This window comes from Aphelocoma coerulescens, chromosome 1, assembly GCF_041296385.1.
Source record: "Aphelocoma coerulescens isolate FSJ_1873_10779 chromosome 1, UR_Acoe_1.0, whole genome shotgun sequence".
NCBI classification, from domain to species: Eukaryota; Metazoa; Chordata; class Aves; order Passeriformes; family Corvidae; genus Aphelocoma; species Aphelocoma coerulescens.
In genome coordinates this window covers 95633648-95657387 of record NC_091013.1, presented here as the reverse complement: position 1 = coordinate 95657387, position 23740 = coordinate 95633648, and the positions used below count along the sequence as shown (strand labels likewise).

Below are 23740 nucleotides of genomic sequence, written 5' to 3'. Positions count from 1 at the left end.
ATTCTGAGCTCAACAATTCTTACAAATGCATTTGCACAGTCCTGAGTCAACAAAATGTGACCTCTGCATCCTCCTTTCACCTCATAACCTCTAAGGAAATAATTTGCATTCTTCAACTGGCTATGGGGGTGTGTGTTAAAGGAGCTGAAGTTGAGATCTTTTTTTCTTTTTCCACTGAAACAGAATTTCAGTGGAATGTGGAGGATGCAAGCCTTTTGACCTCTAAAGGCTACATTTCCATTTAGCAATATTTTTCTTTTATAGACTAGGAAAATGTTTCTTTTAGCATTTCACTATATAAACAAAATACATAAGCCAAGGCCTGGCCTTGAGGTTGAGGATCTTGTACACCACCTGACTGGAGCAATGGTTTGAGTGACTACTGCCTGCAGACACTGGAGATCAGTTACCACGGTGTTTGCATGGGGATCCATTTATTCTCTTAGTAGATCTCTGACACATAAAAGCAATCCTTTTTTCACTCAAACCTTTCCTACAGCTATTGTTAGGCCAAGGTCTTAATATTTTTCACTGTCGTCAATACTGTGCTGCTGATCGTAAGCTGAACGTCTGGACGCTGCAATCTGCTACATTTTGCTTGTAGCACATCTGATACTGTTTAAGGATATGAAATAATTTCTCTTCTTGTCATTTTATTTACTTGGAGAAAGGGTGAGTGTTTGGGGTTGTTTAATTTGAAAACATTATGGAAAGGAAATTTAAAGTAGTGAGGCTGGTAAAATATCTGGGAGTAACAGTCTGCTGAAAATTGGTATGTTGACTTCTGTGATCTGTAGTAAGTACAGATCAGTTTATTTAACTTAAGAATCTTTAAACGCACTTCAGCCTAGCTACATATTTTTATCTCTATGTCATATGTTAGTTTTCTATGATACTGTGTTGTTTTTTTTACATAAACAGTTCCCCTCCCTGCTTATTTTTGTCAGTGGACTCTGTACTACTGTGGACTTAGATTTAGGATCATACCTGAAGACATTTGAATACTGGAAGGGGAAGGGGAGGAGGCAGTTCATAAACAGCACATTTGTGCCAGACTTCCTGTTTGAGCCAGCCCACTTTGAGCCTGACAGAGATTAAAAGCGGGTTGTTTTTAATTTGTTCGACTGTACTCACATACACTTCTTCAGAAATATTTGATCTACTTGTCGACTTTATCCATTTCAGAAGTTGAAATACTAATGTTAGATTCTTCATTGGGTATTTGATGGCAGCTGATAACTTTGGTTTTGAGCATTCATGTTATGAAGGGCACTGTAATTCAAAAACTTAATCAAACTTCAAATTTCACTCTGTTGTCTGTCCAAGTAGTATTAGTCAACTTTTAGTCAGGCAAAATCTGGTTTGTATTCATCAGTAAGAAAAAAGAGCTTGGATTTGACTTGAGAACAGCGATACAACTTCTGTAGCTGAGCAAACCTCAGTTGCTCAGCTCTAAAGTCATGTTTTATTTTGCCCTCCCTGCCATGTGTGTCCTGCTGCATCATGACTACAGAGAGGAGAAAGCAAAGTCCTCTTAGTTGTATGTTAGAGTGGAAGGCATTATTTCAATTGCTAGAGGTTACCTTTGTGAAGAAGTATCTTAAATCACCTCTTAGAAAAGCTGGAAGGTATGTAATAAGGAATTACTGTAAGTTCATCTACATGGAACAGAAAAAGCAGTACCTCCTCAAAGTAAATGCCAGGGACATGATACAGCCATATGCTAATCTTGTGCTTTTTTCCCCTGTCCCTCACTCCACTTTCATCACTTACTGATCACATTTTTTCATCCAGTTTTCCTTTTTCCTTCCTTACTTTGAGTTCTAAACTATAGCTGTAAGGAACAAGGTATAATTCAGGAAAAGGGCAACTTCTGTTTTCTTACTCCTGCTATAAACTGTAAGAGGCATATGTGCATCAGCCTGCTTTCTTAAGATACTTTCAAACCAGGTAGAAAAATTAAATGGAAAATGAATGAGCAAAAGGGGTAGAGAGGGAAAGGGTTTAGGGGTGTAGAGGGAATGAGTATACTTGAGGACAGGATGTTGTAACAGGTTTTCACCCCTCTGATTTCCAAGATACCAAGTCACATGATTTATGGTATTAGCTGGAAGTCTTTTTATGAATGCTTGCCTTCTACTAAGCTGCTCAGGAAAGAGTAGAGAAAGGTGTGCCAGCTTTTTTCATGTCACCCAACCCTAAAAGCTGCATTTAGAGCACTGTATATATGTGTGTGTGTGTGTGTATGCATATACACATATATATTTAAAGGCAAGTATCTCTGCAGATGTTGTTAATTCTGTAGGAAATGCAGGGAACTGCTTTGTACGTTAAGATGTCGCTCAGTCTTGGCTGGAACTGGCTGTTTTCATGGATGTTGAATAATAACTCTCAGCTGAAAAAACAGGTTGGACTGTTTGAGGAGAAAGATATTATTAGTCTGCATAAAGTGCCATGCTGGGAATTCATACAGGTTATAGTGGTTTTTGGGACACAATTTTGGTGTCCTGAATGTAGAGCAAGAAGTGGCATAGAGCCTTTTTCTTACTTGAAGAAAGAACCAAGGGAGTGGGGTGTTACTGTGAGGTGACTCATCCTCAGTGAACTGTGAGCCTGCTTGTGTCTGAAGAAAATACCAACATTTTTAATTTCACATTGTTCCTGCTGCAGCCAAATTGAATGGCTTTTGCTCTAAACAAAGAGACGTTTTTATAACAAAAAAATGATGTGCTTACATGTTTGATTCAAACCTTCCCTCAAAACGCAGAATTACTTGAGTAAAAACCCAGCAAGCCTATTTGTGAGCCCCCCCTTTCTTTTTTTATTTAACACATTTTACTAACATTGAAACAAGACAATAGAGAGCAAAATAGCATTGAGAAAACCTGTGATAACTTTGGAAATCTTACCCTGAGAATTTACTTTCATAATTTTAGCATCTCCATAATACCTTTCTTGCATGCTTTCTATCTCTGAATGTATTGTAAATTTGAAATTACTGTTTTGATTTGATGTAGTGCAAGATCTTACTTTTTAGCACATGATATTTTATATACCTAGTGTTGCTGTCTAATTTGAATCTGGTCATCTGAGAATGCAACTTTTAATCAAGGAATCCATCTTGTTACATCATGACAGCATGCATGTCACTTGTTTAAACGTGTTTAGACAGCACCTTTTAAATAGAGGGAGAAAAATCCACACCATATTCATTTGAAGAGCTGTCGTGTCATGGGGTAAGGTTTTTCACACGATCAGTTCATAGGCTTGTAAGGTGAATTGTAAACATAAATCTTGCTGCTTTAGCTTGTGTTGGAGATGTGGAGTTGTACAATCTTGCAAAAGCACCTTAATATTGAGTTAGCTTTTCCAGACATGCTTTGTCCTGGCTGGTTCCTCCAGACTGGGATAAGTTTGAAGGACTGTGGAAAATAATTTATCTAATGGCATTCGTATCACCATCTGGCTAGGTGATCTTAAACACCAAACCACTAGAAAAAGGAGATGTGTAAAAACAGTTTCACACGAGAGAAGCCAGTTAGTGACTTTGTCAGTCCCTGAAACAATGCTTTTTTTTTTTTCCCCCTGCTTTGTAGGGGCCAAGGGCTGTAAAAGAAACAGGACCTCACTTAGAAAACAAGCCAGTTAACGTGCAGAAGTATCATTAATAATATGAAGCCAGGGAAATAATGAATATTAAAACTTCTCTTTGTTCCACAGCATTGCCTGTCGACGGTGTGTCGTGGTCGGTAATGGAGGAGTACTTCGAAATAAGACATTAGGGGAGAAAATTGACTCATACGATGTCATAATAAGGTAAATGCTATCTCCTTTTCATTTTGTGTACGTGGAGCAATTGGTAATTGTCCAAGGCAGGTACTCTCTCTGCCCTTCTCTAGTTTCTGTGCTGGAGCCAAATCAGAAGGCTTGCTTTCTGCTCAAGTGACACACGGTAAGCAATTATGTGATTGTATTCTAAACCACCTTGGCAGAGTTCCCATATGTGCTTGAGCCCTCTGAGTTTAGAGGGTGAGTGCACCTGATAATTGCTCATCTGCTATGTAATGTGATAAGTAAATGCTGGCCTGCTAAGCTTTGCTGTACCCAGACACAGTGTCTGTCCCGCAGACTAATAATGCGTGTGGCAGCCGCTGCACAGTAGGAACGTGGGCAGGGCAGTCACTGATGTCTCTGTGTCTCTGTCCTCTGCAGAATGAATAATGGCCCTGTGATAGGGTACGAAGAGGATGTTGGGAGAAGGACAACTTTCCGCCTTTCTTACCCGGAATCCATCTTCTCAGATCCCATCCACTACGACCCTAATACCACTGTTGTTCTCATCGTCTTCAAGCCACGGGATTTGAAGTGGCTTTGGGAGATACTAGGTGGTCAGAAAATAGTGAGTTCAATTATTCTTGCACCTTGGCTCATCTTGCCACACATCTCTCATGTGAAAAACATGTTTGCTTTTAACAGTAGTGCTCTTAGCTGAGAGGAGCACTGGATCTCCTCCTACTCAGTTTATTTAATATCTCTCTTCCAGAAATGCTTTGTTTTCTTTCTAATGCACATATTTGATTAGTTCCTCACCACAAAGCAGTTTACCTCTGGGAAATACGTTTTTATCCTCTCCCTAGTGTTGTTTGATACTTTAACATGCATGTTCCAGACATTTTTCAGATTTTACCCTGTGCACTTGGTGGAATTGCAGAATAATGTTGAAAGTGATCTCTCTCAGGAGGTCTTAAGTCCAAAATCTTTTTGAATCTTCTTCATTCAGGGCCAAGTTTAAAGCCGGGTTCTCAGGGCATTGTCCAGGTAAATTTTGTGTCTTTCCAAGGATATTTCTACAAACCCTCTTTCAGTGCTTCAGCACCCTCACAGGAGAGAATTTCTCTTTGTCCTCTCGCTGTGTGCCTCTGAGAAGAGTCTGATCTCTCATCTTTCTAAACCCCTTCCAGATAGTTGAAGATGGGCTGAACAAACCCAGCCTCCTCAGACCCTTTTTGTTTGCTGTGAGCTCTGGCCCCTTGGCTGTTGTAGCGACCTTCTGCTGTTTGACACACTCTCTTGTGCAGAGGGAAGCCCAGCACAGCATTTGTGGGACTGCAGAAGGGCACAGTGCAAAGTGCTTGAGAATGAGAACTTCTGTCTGCCTGTTGTCTATGCTCATGCTAATGTGGCCAGCACATAGGAAGCATTTATTGCCTCCAGGGCATATTGTTGGTACGTTATCCATCAGGGACCTTTCTGCAAAGCTGTTTCCCAGCCAGCTGGCCGCTGCTGCCGCAGTGGGTTATCCTGTTGCAGGAGCAGGTGTTTTTGAAATTAGGGAGGTTTCATCACTCTTCTTCTTTAACCTCATGCCCTTGGAGTTCACTCTGGTTAGAGTTGCTCCAAAACTAAATTCAACTGTTTACAGCTGTCAAAAATGCATATTTACTTGCCTGTTACAGAGTGCAAAGGGTTTTTGGAAGAAACCGGCTCTGAATATGATCTACAAATCGAGTCAAATCAGGATTCTTGATCCCAGCATCACCAGGAAAACTGCTTATGAGTGGCTTCATTTCCCAACAAGGTTTCCTAAGAAGGAGGTATGCTTTCTTCTTTTGTGCCTTCTAGTTTTGTGCAACCAAATGTGTATTTAGAGGCAATTATATCTTTATTGACAGTAGACTGTAATGTGGAAAACCTTTTAGGTTCACATTAAAGTAGTTTGCCATTTAGATGGTGCCTAAAAAAGATGAGAAAATGGAATCCAGAAAGAGAGTGGCTAGCCTCGTGTGCCAAAAATACCTTTTTATGGATTCTGTAATTGGTAGGAAATGAGACTGCTTTCCAGACAGACAGAATGTCTTTTACAAAACTGGGAAAGATGGGCAGGTAATGCAACATGACAGATCCAAAGAGCTTCTAGAAGTAATACGGAGTTTTGAACTATTGAATGTTGGGTGTTTTACAGTGTTTATTAAAAAAAAAAACCAAACCAAGGCACACAAAACAACAACAGACAAAAAACCCCAAACAAACAATGAAACCTCCCCCAAAAATCAAAACACCAAAAATAACCCCACACCAAACAAACAAACCTCCCCAAAACTCCAGCAAACTTGTAATTCTGACACTGCTGCAATTCCATGCTCCTGGGGCCCGGGAGGGACTAGGGAACATAGAAGATATTCCAGCCCTGTGCTAATGATGAATGTCTGGCAGCATCACTGTGCTTACTGGTTTGATCCCAAGCATTGTAATGAGCTAACCAGCAATTTGGACATTAAAATATATTTTAACTGTCACTTCCTGACTGAAAAATGTTCTTGATGAAAGGTAAAGCTTCAAGCTGGAGAATTCCCTTGTGCAGTCAGGATCAACCATGTGCTACTTAGCACAGGTACAGTTTACTGGGGTCACATCCCCACTTCATCAACACCACCTAAGTGACACGTGTGGAAATGTCTGACAGGCTGTCACTGTGGAGCATCTGCCACAACTTTTTTCTGGTTTACTCATTCTAATATTTGAGGGAGTGGATTTTTTTGGTACGTGTGGGAGGGGTAGGTTCTATACCTCTTCCTAAAATTTCTTTCTCTTTTCTCAGCCTAATAGTGGCTTTTTTCTCCCTTACTAACTCTCAAACTGGAATAGCCATTTTGGCTATGTGCTTGCTTGGGGCTCTGTGGCATTTCAGCTTTTCAGCTGAGGGTGGGAAGAAAGCAGCATAGTAATTGGATGCTTAACTAATTTCCTAAATGGCCACAGAATGTGCATGGCCTCTATAGGTCCAGAAATGCCTCCTGACTCTTCCAGGGCTGCCCTGTCAGTGAGAGTAGACGTTAAAAGCAGTGCTGTCAGTGAGTCAGATGTGTGTGGTGTCAGCTGGTATGGAGTCACAGGCCCGTTGGTCACCCTTTGTTCCTCCTGCCTTTGGGTGCCCCTGCACAGAGGGGGGTTAGAGTGTGACCATGCCTGGAGCCCCCTTCTGCTCCCTCCATATCCTACTTACTTCATGCAAGGGGCTTTGCAGTCCCTCATCCCTGCGCAGCAATGATCAATCTCAAGTATGCTCTTCCTCCCTTTTCCTCCCATCTCGGAGGTGGGCTGTGGCTGGGAGCCTGCACATCTGCAGTGAGAGCCTGCACATCTGCAGTGGCCCTGGCACAGCTTGGTTAAGCTGCAGGTCACACCACAGAGGTTCCCATGGGCAGGAAAGTCTCACATCGGAACCTTCTGTACCATTGCTCGTCCCTGGGCAGGGCTGGTGCTGCCTTCACTATCCTGTGCTTCAGCCACCTTGGCCTGTGGGAGATGCCGGTGACCGCTGCTGCTTTCCCTGCTGTCCCTGCCTTTTCCATTAAACCAGTCTCATGTTCCCAGTGTGCACATTAGTGCATAACCAGCAAGCATTTCTGATTTTTAGTAGAATCAAGAATAAAATCAAATGTGTTGCTCCAGCACCACTAAACTCAGAAAGTGTTGTGGAGTCATTCCAGGGCTGTGCCCATTTCCATTAAATAGGCTGAAAAAGTTTAATTACAGGCCAAGGATGTCTGGATATTTCATTACAGTACCTTTTGAAAGTACTTGATTTTTAATTATATTCTTTTTAGGTGAATTTTATGATAGAAAAAGGTGAACAGAGCTAGTTACAACCTGTGATATTCCTGATATTTCCAAGTAGCATTAATCCTGACATGTAGCATTCCTGCCATAGTTTTGGAGTCCTGTTTAGTATGGATGTTGCAACAGAGTCACCACTAAGTTTATGATGTTGAGCCCCTAGGGCAGAAAGTTATTTTGCTAACTAGCAGGAGCTCTGGGCATAGTGCACATTTTAAGCAGTTATTATTTCTGGAGTACTCCAGGGGTTACATAAAGGTACCAGAAATTTCTCCGTAAAAGGCGATAGTTCAAATCTGTGACTTCAGTTAGGCTTAAAAGAGCTGAGAATAGTAACTTCTTCCTGGGGGGGTTTGTGTTGTCGTATGATACAAAGAAATACAGAGAGTGCATCTGCATTTTTATGTACAGAGTTGTCTGGTACTGGTTTGTCTGCTTCTTTTTCAGAGACAAACTGAGCCTTGGGTCAGAGATCAAAAAAGCCCATGCTTTTGTGCTCAACTGGAGGTTTGACTGCAGCTGCTGAGAGCGTATAGCTCATGTTATTTTATCTAAAAAAGGCATTGGTGCCTGAAAGTTTTGTCCATTTCTGGAGACACTTTTTCACCTTAGCTTCATCTTGGTGCAATGAAAGAGTTTATCCCTCTCTAATAAAGCTTGCCTCGTTTCCTTCCCCGGATCATGTTAGCGTCTGCTGCTACGAAAGAAGTCATGTATCTGAGCACAAGATAGGGCAGATGGTTGCATGGAGTTCTTTTGTGCTTTTGTGAGAAATTCTAACTTTGGGTTAGGTGCTATTAATTTGCACATTTAAAACCTGTTTATGCCATGCTCTTTATTTTACATTGCATTTACTTCTGAACTTACTGTAGGGAGAAATAATTTTATTTACAGTTTTATTTCTTCTAATGGGGATAGCAGGGGAAGGTCTAAAGCAAAATTCTTCTGGAATTTCCCTGCTTTGAAAAAATGTAAATTCAGTCAAATGTGTGTAGTGCTAGCATTCATGCTTTTTTAGTTTGGTGCTATGAAAATTTGGAGCATATCATGTTCTGTTCATCTGGGTCTCCATCATCTAGAAACTTCTGAACACATCTTGTAATTCAGTCAAATTTGAGGGGGTTGTAAATCGTTTTCCAGTGTAGTGAAGCATAACCTGTTTCATGAAAATAGCTGAGCAGAGCAATGGGGAGACCTTCCTGATGCCTGTTTGGAGGGAAGGGCTGCACTGTGGGCTCAGCCCTCACTATAGAAACCAAGGAATCACAGGGAAAGCTGACATGACAGACACCCTGGTCATGGGAAACGTGTGGGGGGCAGTACCTTGGTCCTTTAGAGACAGGAGGGCATCAAACTGAGACCAAACATCTGTAGAAGACCCAGGCTGCCTGATGATTTCCCTTGTCTTTGTTCTTAAGTTCAGTGTTCCCATCAAGCTTCCAGGTATTTATGCGTGTGTTCTCTTTTTGTTTTGTTGTAGAAACCCAAGCATCCAACAACTGGGCTAATTGCCATTACACTGGCATTTCACATATGCCATGAAGTCCACCTGGCAGGCTTCAAGTACGACTTCACTGACAGAAATAGTTCTTTGCACTACTATGGCAATGAAACCATGTCTCAAATGATGCAGGTAACTAACAGTTGTTTGTGCTGAGGGAAGTAGAGCTGGTAACTGGGGAAGGCAATTCAATATAGATAGAAGTATGGACTGCAGGTCAGAAGGGCCTCCCACCTTCTGGTTCAGCTGCTTGTGGGTTAATGTTGCTTGAATCTCTTCCTCTCTGCTGCTGCTTCTGAAAAATGCAGATACTGATACTTGTGTCCCTTGTGCTACACCATATTCTGCAGTGTCTGCATGACATGTCCATTTGTGTGTTGTGTTTTGCTTAGTTGGTGTTTTCCTTAGGCTGCACAGCTCTTGTCCTAGAGATGTCTTTGTTAGCACTGTCAGCACACGAGTGGTGGTGTTTCTGTTCATGTTCTCTTTTTCCTTGGCACCTACTTGTACCGTATGTCACAGCTGTCAGACTCCTTAAAAGACAGAAAGAAGAGCAAAGGGTAATGGAAGGAGTTAAGGCCTATGAACTTGTAGAGGTCTTGCATAGGAAAAGAACTGAATTTTGGAAACTGAAAGTAGAAAAGGAAAGCAGCTCTTGGAGGAGGGTAGGAGGAGAAGGAGCTGCTTCCAGGAGGGGGAAGCCACAACTCAGCAGGAGACGGAGCAGCAGGAGGCTGGCAAACATTCTCCTCCCTGCTGCTTTGCTATGGCCATGCCTCTGTTTTCTTTCATGTCTCTGCTCTTGTATTCAGTTGCCTCCAGCTCTGTATTTCAAGCAACCCCATCTCAGCCCTTCACCTCAGTGTGAAGTTTTCTTTTCCATTTGCCCAGAGCATATGGGTACAATTTTCCTCCTCTTCCCTTTGCTGAAGAGGAAGGGTAGAGACAATGCCCATAGGAGCCTCTCATGTTTCTTTCAGAACTCCTAGATGCCTGCTGTTCTCAGATCATTTTCCTGTGACACTGAACTTGCCTTCCTTTAGAGGCTCCTGTCTGCAGGTGCTTTTTTACAATATACACTAAGTTTGAATAAGGTTGATCATTAGTTGAATAGACATCCATAAGTTTCCTAAAATCTTGAAACTTCAAAAGAACAAACTACTAAACAAAAATGTTCCCGTTACATTTTTAGTGGCATTAAATTGTAAATACTATCCTACATGTGTATAATATTCTATGCAGTATTCATATTATATTCATTTTAATTTATGGGATTCAGTGTCTTAAGTAAGTTTACTTTCCTTGTGCTGCCCTCCACTAAGCTTAGTGGTCTCCTGTGTATCCAGGATCTGGATACAGCACAGAAGGTGGGTTGGTTTGGGCTTGCTGAAACTATTTGGCAGGATGCATCTGAACTACAAGTGCCTGATGTGCTTTTGAAGAACCTGCACTGAGCTTTGAGAATTACTTGTTTTCTGACTGCTTGTGCTGTAAATGTGGTTACACAGTTGTTCTGAATAAGCAGGGCGAGGAGTTGGGAGGCTTAATAATGGAAGGACTTCTGTGAGACCACATCTCACCCATTCTTACCACCGAAGGATCATCCTTTTTCGTTGTGTCCTTATGGAAATACCTAATCTAGTTTTGAGCAACCTGTTTTCTTGGGAAACTGGGCTAAGCCTTTGCTAAGAAGTCTTTTCCCCAGGCCTTTCCTGTTCTTAGCATCTTCCAAGTATCACAGGTAATAGAAAGGAATAGCCAAGGGATGCTGCTGGTTATAATTTGATTTTATAATTTATTTTATTATTCCTTCACATCTCTTTAGAATGAATATCACAACATCACCGCCGAGCAGAAATTTTTGAAGAAGCTTATAGACAAGAACTTTGTCGTCAATTTGACGTGAAAGCTGAATGGAAAATACAAAGAACAATCACTATTTTCAAGATCTGAAAAATTTTTATTTTTTGTATGACATTTTTATTTTTTAAGTGCAGCATAACTGTTTACTGTTTAAAAAGAGCCCAGAAACCTCACCAAGGCAAAAGCTTCTGAGCCTGAGGGTAATGGACTGTTGCAAACAGTTAACTGAATTTCTGTGAAGCTATTTAATAGTGGGAAAACCATGAAACTTTCAGCTGAAAGTATCAGGGATACATAAAAATGTGATGCACATTGCTTACTTATCAGTGAGAACTCTTTCCAAATAATTAATTCTCTGGAATACCTTTGTTTCTGATATTGTCCTCCAAAAGAGTTCCACTGTCAAGAGACTGAGATGACCAGTGTTTAATCAGTAGATGGATGGTAAAGTTGTGACTGTCATGTTGTATGAAAATGGCTTTAAAACTATGCATCTAAATTATTACTGTGTGTTCTGGAGAACGGGGAACATACAGACTGCACAGGTTTTGTTCTGCCATACTCCTGAGGAGAGGATGTCCACCTTCAGCCAAGCAGCCACAGCTTCTGCACTGACCCATCAGCTCTGAACTTCTGTCTGCCTTTGCCAAAGGCAAACTGCTACTCTGCCTCCTTTGTCTGATTTGTGGAGATGTTGGTGTTGGTGTTGACAATGCTTATGTTGTATCCATTTTATGGAAAAATCATACTCCCTGTGCTCTGCGTCCAGTAAATTTTACAGTTGCTTGACTTAAAAAAGAAGGAATATGAAGACTGAAGAGTTGTCCGAACTACCTGCGTGTCAGCCCCTAGACCACAACAGAAACATGAGCTGGGATAGAGATGTTCATGCCTGAGTTTAGAGTCAATGCTTGTTGGAGTCCTACTTCTTCAGGACAGGATCTCATGTGTTATTTTGTTTGCTCCTCAAAAATTGAGGTGGTCTTTCCCAAACGAGGACAATCTCCTTCCTCAGATGCTGTAATGCATCAATGCAAGCAAGGAATACTCCCATCTTTGGCAGTAGAGTGTGGTGGGGAATATCCAGGATGTACCTCAGCTGAATTATCATTCGGCATCTGTTTACCTCTTCTGTCTTGACATTCAAGTTTAAAGTGTGTGGCTGAACTAAATAATTTAGCAGTGAGAACTTACTCGCGATTTTAATTGAAACATTTAAAGGGATGTTTATGTTTCCTCTGTTGGTTTGTCTCTGACAAGCCTGTGAATAAATTAAATCTGCCTGGGAAGGCACTTGACAGCTGTCAACAACAATACGCTGTTCCAGTTCTCTCACAGGGCATGTATATAAAGTTCTTATTTTAATTATAGCAGAATTGCTGGAAGATTTTGTGATTATCTTTATCAATCACACCTGAAGAGAAAGTACAAAGAAGTCCACTTAAAAAAATCTTTGAAGTTGGTAGAAATATCTTTGTTGCTTTTAAATAAAATTATATAGGAGTATGTTTAGGAATAATGCAAACAATTGCAGTATGAACACAAACCATGGTATTTGTTACTTAGAGAAGCTGAGGATTGTGAGAGTACTGAACACAATTTTTTTTTTTGCTGCAGCAATGTAGAGGAATAACCATTGAAGCAACCAAAGAGTCACCTTTCTTGTGGGGTGCAGTAGGTGTTTAAAAAAAAACCAAACCAAAACCACAACCACCTTCCCGTAGTGCTCATTTCCATCTTTAGCTCCTTGGCTCTGCCATTTGGGAATTAGGGAGGGCAGTATGATTTTTAGAGGTGTTACAGCTGAAGGGGAGGAGGCTTGTGTTTTCACCCAAGGATTCCTGAGCTTTGGTCTATTTCAAGCAAGTTGGACATGCCTGAAATAACTCCAGATGTCAGAAAAATCTGTGGCATGGGGTGGGGAAGGATGCAGGTGTGTCCCAGCAAGGGACAGGCTCTGCCATGGTGTCTTGTCAGCTGCGTGTCCCTTGGGTGCAGCTGCAGCCCTGTGTGCAGCGTGGAAGGTGGGAGTGTGGAGGAGAGGGGAGTGCATGGGAGGTCCTGGGGCACTGGAACAGGTGATTCGTGGTGGAAATCGAGGAAACCACAATTTCTTCACCAGCTGGCTCTTAGATTTTTGTATTTCCTTTATTTTTTCCTGGGACTTTGAAGACATCTTTGCTTGAAAATCTGAATCCAAACAGGTGGGGCTTCACGTAAGGAAATAGTGACAGTACTGTCTTTGTCTCTGCCAGCATTTCTTTCTCCTGGTTACTTCAGTTAATTAAAAAGGTTTGTATGTGATTCTGCAGCCCCAGACCTACAGTGATTTAAACTCCTGATAACAGTAATTCCACCTGAAAAAGCTGCTGTGGCAAGGCTTTTTGCAGACATATCAGTGTTCTCCAAGCTCTTGTTGCAGAGGAGCCACTGGTAGATCTTAGACTGTGTTGAGAGCCGAGGCTGGCAGAAGTGGGGGGCTGCCCCTTCACCCTCACAATCCACAGCTGCTTCCAGAGCCGGGGCCCCTGGCTCTCCCAATGGCTGCTGCCACGATCCAGCTGCATCCCTGTAACATCTTGCAGTATGCTCTCCAGGAGGACATTTTTCCAGGATAGCTGCTGAATTTGCTCCAGACTTGTGAAGAGTTCTTGTGAAGGTGCAGGCTGCATCCCTGTGTTTCTCCACCCCTGTCTCCAGTTGCAGGAAGTGGGTAGGGAGCTCTGCTTTTGAAGATGTGGTGATTTTCTCTGCTTTATTTCATCTCCAGAGATGCTTTTCCCACTAATCTAGACTGATTCCTTCTCTTAATTTTTCTAGCAGGCTTTCTGCTTTTTGTGGGAGGATGGGATTTGGATTCTAACTGTAGCAGAACAAACAAAATAATTGAAAAAAAAAGCTTCATGGCAAACAAATGGTGTCTCACAAACTCTCTGTACTTTAAAAAAAAAATCCCTTTAGTCTATTTTATTTTTGCCACATCAGCTTTTTGGTCTCCCCAAAATATTTTTTTTTAAGTCATGTTTTTAATTTAATGTGCTCTCTACAAGCATTTATCCGTATCAGCTGTTTCTTTTTATTTCTTAATAAGCCTCCCCATTTGTATGACTGACTTAGTTTTCAAATTAAGCAGTATTTCCAGGGATATTTTTCCCCCACTTCTGTGCTCCTGGCAGAGATGTTGAGTCCATCACAGTTACTGTTCCAGGTTGACTGGGCAATGTTTTGAACAAAGCCTATTCCCTTGGGACCAAGCCAAGAGCTGATGCTGCTGATAAACCCTGGGGTATTCGGTTTTGGTTTTTTGGTTTGTTTTTTTTTGAAAGCCCAGCTTGCAGGCCAGTAGTTTTTCTCCTCAGTAATAAGCAGTGAGCCAAGTTTATGAATTTTTCTCCCCACAAGATGTTTTGTGGGATCCCATGTACACCAGCCCTGTTCCACCACCTGCTTCACACACGTCATTGCTGCTACTCTGCCTCGAGGACAGGTCTTGCTTTGGCACTGACTTCGTTCAGGCAGGAACACCCGTGTGTGATGTGTTTCTCAGCACTGCTCACAGATCAGTGTCTCTTCTGTCTGGCCACATGTTTTCACAGGTGTTTGCAGTACCAAAGACTTGGGGCTTTTAGAATAAAACAACAATGCTAACACCAAATATTTCGATCGTTTCTGAGAATGTGCTGCTATTAAGACTTTGTTTTTCCCTTTTTGCCATTCCTGAAAATGAAATCTCTGCACTGAAACTTCTCCTTAAAAGCTCTCCAGTTTTTTTTTATCACATCGGGAGTGAAGCTGCCAGTTTTGAATCCCAGGGTGCTGCCAGCTTTATTTCTGTGTCTGATAATGGTGTAACTGTATAGGTCCCCAGTGTCTCCCATCATTTTTCTATCTGAAGTTGGATGTTTTCCTCCTTTCTTACTTTCTCCTGTTCTCTAGCAGTCTGCCGAATTTCTAGACAGCATCATCTTACAGAGAAGGTGCTTTTGCATTTTATCTGCCACCCCTCTCAGAATGCTGCACTGTCAGAAAGACCCAGCTCTAAGATCTCAAACTATGCACAGAACAGGCAGGATGACTGACACATGTTGGCTGAAAGCTCTGTTTGGCTCAGACTTTCAGGAGGTTTCTTTGTTTTCTGTTAGGAAACTGTTTTTTCCTCTGCTGTAATAATTAAGGGAAGTCACAGACTATTGCACTAAATATGAATCTGAGAGTGCCTAAAATACGCTACTAAATGACATTTCCAGTGATTATATAGATGATAATAATGCAGAATCACAATTTTGGTGTTTAATTAGCATGTGGTACTTCTTGTTTCCAATGCCATACTTTCCTTTTTAACAATGCCCTGGGAGGTAGCATAAATGCTTTCACTTTCAAGTGGACTCTGATTTTTAAGAACATACAAAGCTCAACATATGTTTTTGGTATTGGGAAATGCTTATTTTATTTGCCATTTGTCTTAAGTTTTATGTGCCTTTAAAGTGCCACCTGTATTTTGAAGAATTCTTAAGAGTTGTTTCAAGTGAAATTTTGAATGCTACAAATGGAAGGAGATTATTTTCCTGTGAATAAACTGTTAAAGACAGTGCCCTCAGACTTATTTTTGCAAGGGCAGTGCTCTATGTGTGTGAGTGTGGGTGTGTGGGTATGCCCAGGGCCATTACTACTGGTGTGTAAAGTACATGGTGATGTCAGATACAGTATGAAGTTTCGGAACAAACTTTAGTACTTCATAGAGCAAACAGCTGAAAGTTCTTGAACCTAGGTGGGCTGAGTTTTACTGTGGGTGGAGATTTCACTCCAGGCTGAGTACAACCAGAGCTGGGACATGGGGTTTTTTTGTAAGATCAAGAGCAGCATCCTTGTGATTTGAAGTTTTTATTGTTTTTTGAATCTTGCTTGTCTTATTGTGGACTGTAAGCGGAATGGTAAAATAAGAGATGTAGAACGAAGAAGATGGTGTCTGATAAAAAATTTCAGAAAGTGAAAATGGCTTTAGATAGAAACTGAGAGGTGCTGATTGCAGTACTTTGCTCATTATTTGTTTTCTCTTTCTCTTTGTGCAGTAAAAATGAGATGCTGAGGGCTTCAGGGAGTCCAAGGGAGATTTAGATAACAGTTCCCTGGCACAGTAGGTATTCAGTGCATTCCTTTCAGTGTGGAGAGTTGAGGAGTTCACCAGCTGGAGGAAATGCTGGTCTTTGAGGTGAGGTGGGGAAGCCACATCAGGAGAGCCAGCGGTGTGGTGAGCATCTCTCATCGTGGGCAGTTCTGCCTTTTCAGGCAACACAAGCCCTTAGAAGCAGCCTCTGTGGCCGATTGCTTGGCTGCCCCTCTGCCTTTCTTCAGCTGCGCTCCCACGTGGGCTCATGCTGAGTAGTACCTGTCCCGCCGACTGCCTGAGGGAGCCCCTCCCTCTTTGTGTTCCCCCCAGACCCTGCTGTGCCCTCCCACCAAATGTGTTCCCTCAGTGGCTTAGAGCATATATTGCTAGGAGATGGGAACTAGAGAGAAGGGGGTATCTCTTACTAATTTTTGCTCCCCTACATGAGGCTGTCAGTGGTTTCAGAGAGCCCTTGTGGGCTGATACATGAATTCAGCCTGTTCAATGTTCCTTCTGATAGTCCTGAATGAAAACAGAATTGGTTTTCTGGTTTTATTTTTAAAGATATTTAATAAGATATTTTTTTCAAATCAGTACAAAAATTTTAAATACAAAATTATTTGCTTTTGACATATCTCATATATTCTGGGAACATACTGAAGTCACCAGTGTCTGGTAAACTGTCCGTCCATTCCTGCCACCGTTCCATAAAATTTCTGAGATAAAGCACCACATTATATCACTGGAGTCCTTAGTCAATGTTAGACTGCATTAAACTCTGCATTTAAATAATGGTAATGCCAGTTAAATCCAATCTTAGTTCTGCATGAAAAATCTAGTTCATTTTTGAATCAAAAGCGGTAGCGGTAGCTAAAGACATCGAAGAAGTGATGAGCACTTAACTCTTTGAACTAGCGCAGCAGTGTGTGATGTGCAGCACCGTACAGGGAACCACAGCAAGGTCCACTGCCCCTTGGAAACAGAACACTTGTTGAGGTGAGATTAGCACCATTGATGAGCAGACAGAGACTTCGGGCACAGAAGTCGCTGTCCTCAAGTACAGAAAAGTATTGAGGCCTGCAGGTTCTCCTTGACAACTGGTAACATATAAATAAGGATTGGAAGTCAGCTTTTAGATAGAACCAAGTTCCTCGGATAAATTTGCATGATCAGTATTGCTGGTAAAGTTTCTGGTTGATCTCAAGCAACAAATCAGTTAAGCAAACAGAGCTACTTCTGCTTTGCCTAGTCATTGAAGAGCAAACTGATTCAGCTTTTGCTGAGTGGCAGAATAGGTGTCTCTTCTGACAAGCCAAATGGGTTCTTGGTACAAGCACAGAAATCCAAGCAAATTTATGCCACCCTGAAGTATTGCCATGTGTTGGCCAGAATGTCTCAATGGCACGGCACTAAGCAAATGGGGAATTTACCTCATCTACTTGAGCTGTGTGAATAGAGATGGAGACTTCTCAAGTGCTGTGGCATTAGGAGGTGAAACCAGTGCCTGCTGGAGTCAGTGGTGACATTTTAGGTCCAATGACTGCTGGAGAAGGCTTAGGGGGAATAGGTATGCCATCAGGATTCCTCTTCCGTCATAAAAAATTGTTCAGGAAAAAAAAGCACACCTGCAGGATTATTTTATATGGGGGAAGGGAAATACAGGTCTCCAGCTAAGAGAACCTTTGCTTGTCAGGCAGACCTGCTGTCAGAAACCCTAGAAACCCCCCACCTAGTCAAATAAACCACTCAAATTTTTTAATACAATTAGAGACTGACCTACTCTGGTTTAAGTCACTGTTTTTCATCTTACAGCTATGATCAATGCAACAGGAGTGAGTGACATACACTGATTTGAGCTTTAGTACTGAATTACTGTGAATGAAATTAAGTAAGCATGGCATTGCAGAAATATATAGTGTACAGCTAATATGTCCCCCTTGGGTGCAAAACAACTGTTTATGAACCTGATACACATCTTTAGATATGTTCGCCACACCTTTGTTTTTTATAACTAGCTGTGCATAATGTTAAACTTCGTATTAATTTTTTTGATTTTGTACAAGATGGTCCAAAATGGTCATAAAATGCATCTTCTGTGGTATAAAAGACTGAAGCAGAGGAGAAAGGTTTTGATTTTGTGTGTGTGTGTGTGTGTGTTGTCTGTTTGTTTTGTTTTACATGGGATACAATAAATATCCTGAAAAAGACGAATGAACGTACTGCCCGGCATAGAGTCCTGCCGCCTGCTCGGATGGCATCTGAACGTAAACCTTGTCTCCATGCATCAGCTGCACCACGGCACTGCCCGAAGCCTGGTCCAGGAAGCCCTTCTTGTACTCGTCGTAGGTGTACATGAGCGGCTCGTTGTTCTTGTACAGGGCCACCCACACGTTGGCGCCTTTACAGTGGACGTGGTAGGCGAAGTAGTAGACGCCGGGGATCTCGCAGGTGAAGATCCCTGTCTGGGGGTTGTAGTTCTGCCGGCCGTTGTACAGGAGCTTGTCGAACTTCACGGGCACCCCGACGCGGGGGAAGGGGGTGAGGAGCTCTGCCGTGAACGCGGGCATCTCGTAGACAATGCCACCAGCCTTGCCTTTCTTGCCCTTGTAGCCGTAGGGGGGCTTCAAGCCCTCTATCCCTGGCCCCACTTCAGGCAGGTACTGTCCCACGGCTGGAGGAGTGGGTGGGATGACGACTGGTGGACCTGGGGGCCCGGGGGGGCCCGGTGGCCCCTGGAGCCCCGGCTGACCAGGCGGACCGAGCGCCCCAGGCTTTCCCGGGGGTCCCTGCAGCCCCGCAGCACCAGGTTTGCCTACCCCAGGGAAGCCAGGGGGGCCGGGCATGCCTGGCTCGCCCTTCGCCCCTGGCAGCCCGGGGGGGCCGATGGGACCACTGGGTCCCGCGATGCCTGGGATGCCCGAGGGGCCCTGAAGCCCCTGAGCACCGGGGAGCCCGGGCTCACCCTTTGGCCCCACAAGCCCTGGGACACCCGGCAGCCCCGGCAAGCCTTTGTGTCCGGCTTCCCCTTTGGGTCCTGTGGGGCCCGGCAGCCCCCGCAGCCCAGGACCACCCACTTCCCCGGGAAAGCCTGGCTTTCCTGGAAAACCCTGCAGGCCAGGTTCTCCCTTGGGGCCGACTGGTCCTGGTGGCCCTACAGCACCCCCCTCTCCTTTAGGTCCTGGGAAACCGGCAGCCCCTGGAGGGCCCATGATGCCTGGCAGTCCTGGCTGGCCTGGCTCCCCTGGTGGCCCTCCCATGCCAGGTGGCCCCGCATGCCCCTTCTCCCCCTTTGGCCCCAGGGGGCCAGGCAGACCACCCACACCTCGCTCCCCTTTGGGCCCAGGGAAGCCTGGCTTCCCAACTCCAGGGAGGCCAGGGGGCCCGGGCAGGCCTGGCAATCCCTGCTCCCCTTTGCCACCCGGGAAGCCCGGCTGGCCAGGTATGCCATCCTGGCCTGGTTTGCCAATGCCAGGCGGGCCAGGAGGGCCTTGGATCCCGGGGGCCCCTGGAGGCCCCTGGAGCCCTAACTCTCCTGGGGGTCCAGGTTTGCCCAGGGGTCCCTGTGGGCCAGGGAAGCCAACCATGCCTGGTTTGCCGACCCCTGGCAGCCCCACGGGACCAGGGGGACCAGGCAGCCCAGGTGGACCCTTCAGACCCGGTAAACCCGGGATCCCAACCCCCTTCTCCCCTTTTGGCCCTGGGATCCCAGGGATTCCTGGTGGCCCCTTCATCCCAGGCTCACCCTTTGGCCCTGGCTGTCCCTGCAGCCCTGGAGGACCTGCCTTCCCTATGCCAGGAAGCCCATGAGGCCCTGGTGGTCCTTGCGGTCCGGGTATCCCCATGGGCCCAATCTCCCCCTTCGGCCCCATCTCCCCTCTTGGCCCTGGGGGCCCCATGACCCCTGGTTTTCCTGGCATCCCTGGCAAACCCGGCTTTCCAATTCCTGGGTATCCTTGTGGGCCTGGTTTTCCTTTGGCTCCTGGCACACCATGACCTGGTAATCCTGGTGGCCCTGGTGGCCCTCTTGGTCCAGGCTCACCAGGGGGGCCTTGCTCACCCCTCAGACTGCGCATGGGAATTTCTGGGTCGGGAAGAAAAGAAAAAGAAAGAGGGGAGAGAGAGAGATAAAAGGTGATTACAATCACATGCTTCAAAAAAATAGGCTTTTTATGATGCCTCATGGTTTTGTGGTAGACAGAGACAACTAGTGAGTTATAGATTGGTGTTGAGAATGGAGAGGATGTTACTACTGTTTTGCATACTCCAAACTTCCATGCATGCTTCTGCTTCCACAAAATAATTGCTGTGCATCATATGTAAAAGCCATTTGCACTTTGCTGGTGTTTTCCACCTATACAATCTTAAAGCAAAATCTGCATTTTGTCCCATGTTGCTGTAGATTAATCTACCTTTAAGAGTTTTTGCAGGAAACTCAGTGCTGTCGTGCTGTGGGAGGAGTCCTGGCATAAAAGCGCTTTTTCTGGTGCGGCTTAAATGAGCAACATCAATTTAAAAATATTGTATTGGTAAGAAGTTTATACATACGTATGTCTGTATTTTCCTCAAGGCTTTGGATGCCATTAAAGTATTACTGGAAACCTACAGCTTTAATCAGCATTGCTCTTTTGGCACAGCCATGTCTAGTTATGGCTCTTGTAAACACTGCAAAATGTTTGTATTGTCCAAACCTGCATTTTTGTGTTATGTGACCAGTTATCGTTGCAGGTCAGGGTGGGGAATTTGCTGCTGGGGTTGGTTGCTTTTCAAGCTGCAGGCTTTTTGGGTTAAGTGGAAACTCTTTTCCAGCTCTAAAATGGGTAAAGAAGCGAGAGACTTGGGGAAGGACAGGAGATGAGGTTTCAGGACAAGAGAATTAACTGTTCTTTGGGAGGTGGAAACTCTCCCTCTCTGCATATGTTGTGTTTTATGCACGTCAAAAATCCTTGCTCACAAGATAGGTTGATTTTACTGCAGCCAATGGTGCTTGTTCAGACACTCCAAAAATAGGCCCTGAAATCTTCCATTTCCCTCTGAAGTCAGTGGAGGCTGTGGTTAGCTGAAGCCTCAGTAAGTCAAAGTTAACCAGCTTGTCTGCAGTCCCACAGACACTGGTGGTCCTCACAAGGATTTTATGACACTGGGTGTTCCTGGTCACCCTTTGTATTTCGGACTTTTTCTTGTTTTCTTAAACATCTTAATACTGTCCAGACTTCTTTTACTGAATAGGGAAAGTGCTTGTACGTGCAGACTTGTGCATTCATCCTCTGTACTTTCAATGCCTCTGTAACACCCATAAATAACCTACAGAAAGAGGACTCCAGGGTTAGAAGAGCAATTGTATGTTTTTATCTGCAAACCTCTAAATCACAGGGTCTGGACAAATTCAGACAAAATGGTGATGTTCCCATAAATTCAAATCTTAGGGCTCTTAGCTCATATGTCTGGTTGTTGCAATGAGAGTGGGAGCAGATCCAGAAAGGACCCTGGGCCATCATTTGAAGCCCCATCAGAGGGTTTTCTGCAAGCAGGTGGGATGACAAGGCTTTTCCTAGCATTGAACAAGCATCTGAGCAAACCTGGGGCCAGCCCTGTGTGCTGGAGGCTCGTTGCAGGTAGGGCTGCTCAGAGGCTGTGCAGCAGCCCAGAGGATGACCGTGGTCTTGTGCTGGTGACCCTGAGCTGCCCCACAGCTCCCATGAGCCTGTTTTGTCCACCTGTGGCCAGGTACCAGCCTGGCCAGTCCTGTGGGCACAGGAGTGCTGTGCCCAGCCTGCAGCAGCCTGCTCCAGTGTTCCCCATGGCAAACAGTGCTCTGGCACACCAGATGGGACCATGCAGGAGTGGAGAGGGACATGCTGACCTACCTTTCTCTTTCTTGGGGGCCATATCCTTGCCAAGCATAGGCATCTGTGGGACCTCCTTCCTGTACTGAGGCAGATGGGGGTACTCCTTCCCGTACTGCATGTGGGGCACCTCCTTGCCCAGGTGCTGCATCGGGATGCCTTCTTTGCCCAGCGGAATGTGAGGTACTTGTTGTCCGAGGGGTTGGTACTGGGGCACCTGAGGTGGCAGCTGCTTGATTCCATAGTAGGCACCACCTTGAGCAGACCTCACCAGCTCTAGGTAAACAGTGACAGCCACTGCCAGCAGCTGCAGAGGGAAGAGCAGCGCAGCCATCACCTGTGAAAAGCACCACAAAACACACAGTTGCACACAGGTTTTTTTGTGTTGTGCATTTCCCATTAGGGCAAGCTTCTCTCATTTTCTGCAGCAAACTGGCCCTAAATGTCTGGCCCTGGTTTGTGTGCTGCCCTGGAGGACAATCCTGCAGCATGCCTGTATCTGGTTTACCGGAGGCTCTATTCAAGCAGTACTATTACAGCAAATGCCCTTATTGTATTTAGTTTTATGCTTCCCCAGAGGTGCCCTCTGTGGCTTCTCCACACGGACCTGCTCTGAGTTTGCTGCTTTCTCACCTATGTCAGTGCCACAGCACAGCTTTGGGGAGCTCTGCTTCAAGCTCTGGCACAGGGGAAGAGCAGGCAGGGGATGTGGGGCTCTCCTAAGTGCTTTCTGTCCAGGAAGCTGTATTGTCAGTGCTCTTTCTGCTGTCCACAGCAATGAAAGCTCTGTTTCTGCAGCTTCAGTCTGTGTCTGTGATTGTGCCCTATGGCTGCCAGCGTCCAAGGACTGTCTGTTTCTATCACAGCTCCTTGCCAGCTCTCATCTTAGCTAGGCTGGGATCCTTTTGGCCTCTGCCCAGAAGAAGTGGGCCTGTTTGGTCCACCACTGCTTCAGGTGGGATCAGCCAACCCAAGCCTTTCTCTGGGAGTGTTCAACCATTTTCTAGAGGTCTCCCCCACTGCAGATCCTGACCTGTTGCAAGGCAGCCCATCCCAGCACCTCACCAGTCCTGCTAACACAACAGAACGGGGTTGGGCTTTTTGTCTTTTACTTCCTAATCAAAATGTTAGCTTGGGACTTCTTGTCCTATTTGCTGTTGGATTTTCTTTTTGCAGTTAAGGGCATTACCATCAGCTGAGCAGCAAATTAGGAACTGAGAACTCCCTCAAGTAGTGCAAATTAGGGGGCAGCATGTGGTAAAAAGAGACTCTGTGTTGGAGTATTTTGTCCCACAACCAAATCTGGCATGCAAGTCCTACCCTTTTTAAATACATACGGCTGTTGCCAGGCCTGATGGCTGTTGCCACTGTCCCTGTTTTTCTACCATGCAAAGATGCCTTGCACCCAACCTGAGTGCATTTCCAGGTCATTTGTGCGTTCTCTATGTGCTTCCAGGTCATGCATGCTCCAGAGCTTTGCCAAAGTGCTTGTTGGGACTTGCTCCCAGCAGCTGCTGTGCTCTGGTGTGATGAGGATGGCCTGAGGAGGCAGCAAAGGGCTTTGAGCCACCTGCTTATTTTCCTGTCCTTCCCAGCAGCCTGGCTCGATATAGAGGACAAAAAAGCACTTCAGTCTGTGGCAAAGGGGCTCAAAACTGTACCCCCGTGTCTGGGAAGCATCTTTTATGGGGGGAAACTTTCCTCTGTGTGTCCTCTAGGCTTTAGGTTTTGCTCCTGCTTGAAGTTTCCCATTCAGTTTGCATTAGCGAAGCACCTGGGGAAATGCTTGCTGCTCTTTTAAAACATTTT

The 23740-nt window shown here is 44.6% G+C and overlaps 2 protein-coding genes across 11 annotated transcripts in view; one reads left to right on the top strand and one right to left on the bottom strand.

The window, feature by feature from the left end:
- The window catches only part of ST3GAL6 (ST3 beta-galactoside alpha-2,3-sialyltransferase 6), a 39775-nt gene extending 27409 nt beyond the window's left edge, over window positions 1-12366 (top strand). For all 8 annotated transcript variants that reach the window (XM_069019525.1, XM_069019490.1, XM_069019536.1 and 5 more), the window contains 5 exons: window positions 3721-3816; window positions 4213-4399; window positions 5457-5594; window positions 9098-9250; window positions 10944-12366. In XM_069019525.1, coding sequence (XP_068875626.1) covers window positions 3721-3816; window positions 4213-4399; window positions 5457-5594; window positions 9098-9250; window positions 10944-11024 — 655 coding nt within the window. In that variant the 3' untranslated portion in view covers window positions 11025-12366. The remainder of the gene's footprint in view (window positions 1-3720; window positions 3817-4212; window positions 4400-5456; window positions 5595-9097; window positions 9251-10943) is intronic.
- Window positions 12367-15652: 3286 nt separating this feature from the next.
- COL8A1 (collagen type VIII alpha 1 chain) overlaps window positions 15653-23740 on the bottom strand; it is an 88694-nt gene continuing 80606 nt past the window's right edge. For all 3 annotated transcript variants that reach the window (XM_069019407.1, XM_069019398.1, XM_069019418.1), the window contains 2 exons: window positions 21953-22268; window positions 15653-20169 (listed from right to left, as the gene is read on the bottom strand). In XM_069019407.1, the coding sequence (XP_068875508.1) occupies window positions 18263-20169; window positions 21953-22265 (2220 nt within the window). In that variant the 5' untranslated portion in view covers window positions 22266-22268 and the 3' untranslated portion in view covers window positions 15653-18262. The remainder of the gene's footprint in view (window positions 20170-21952; window positions 22269-23740) is intronic.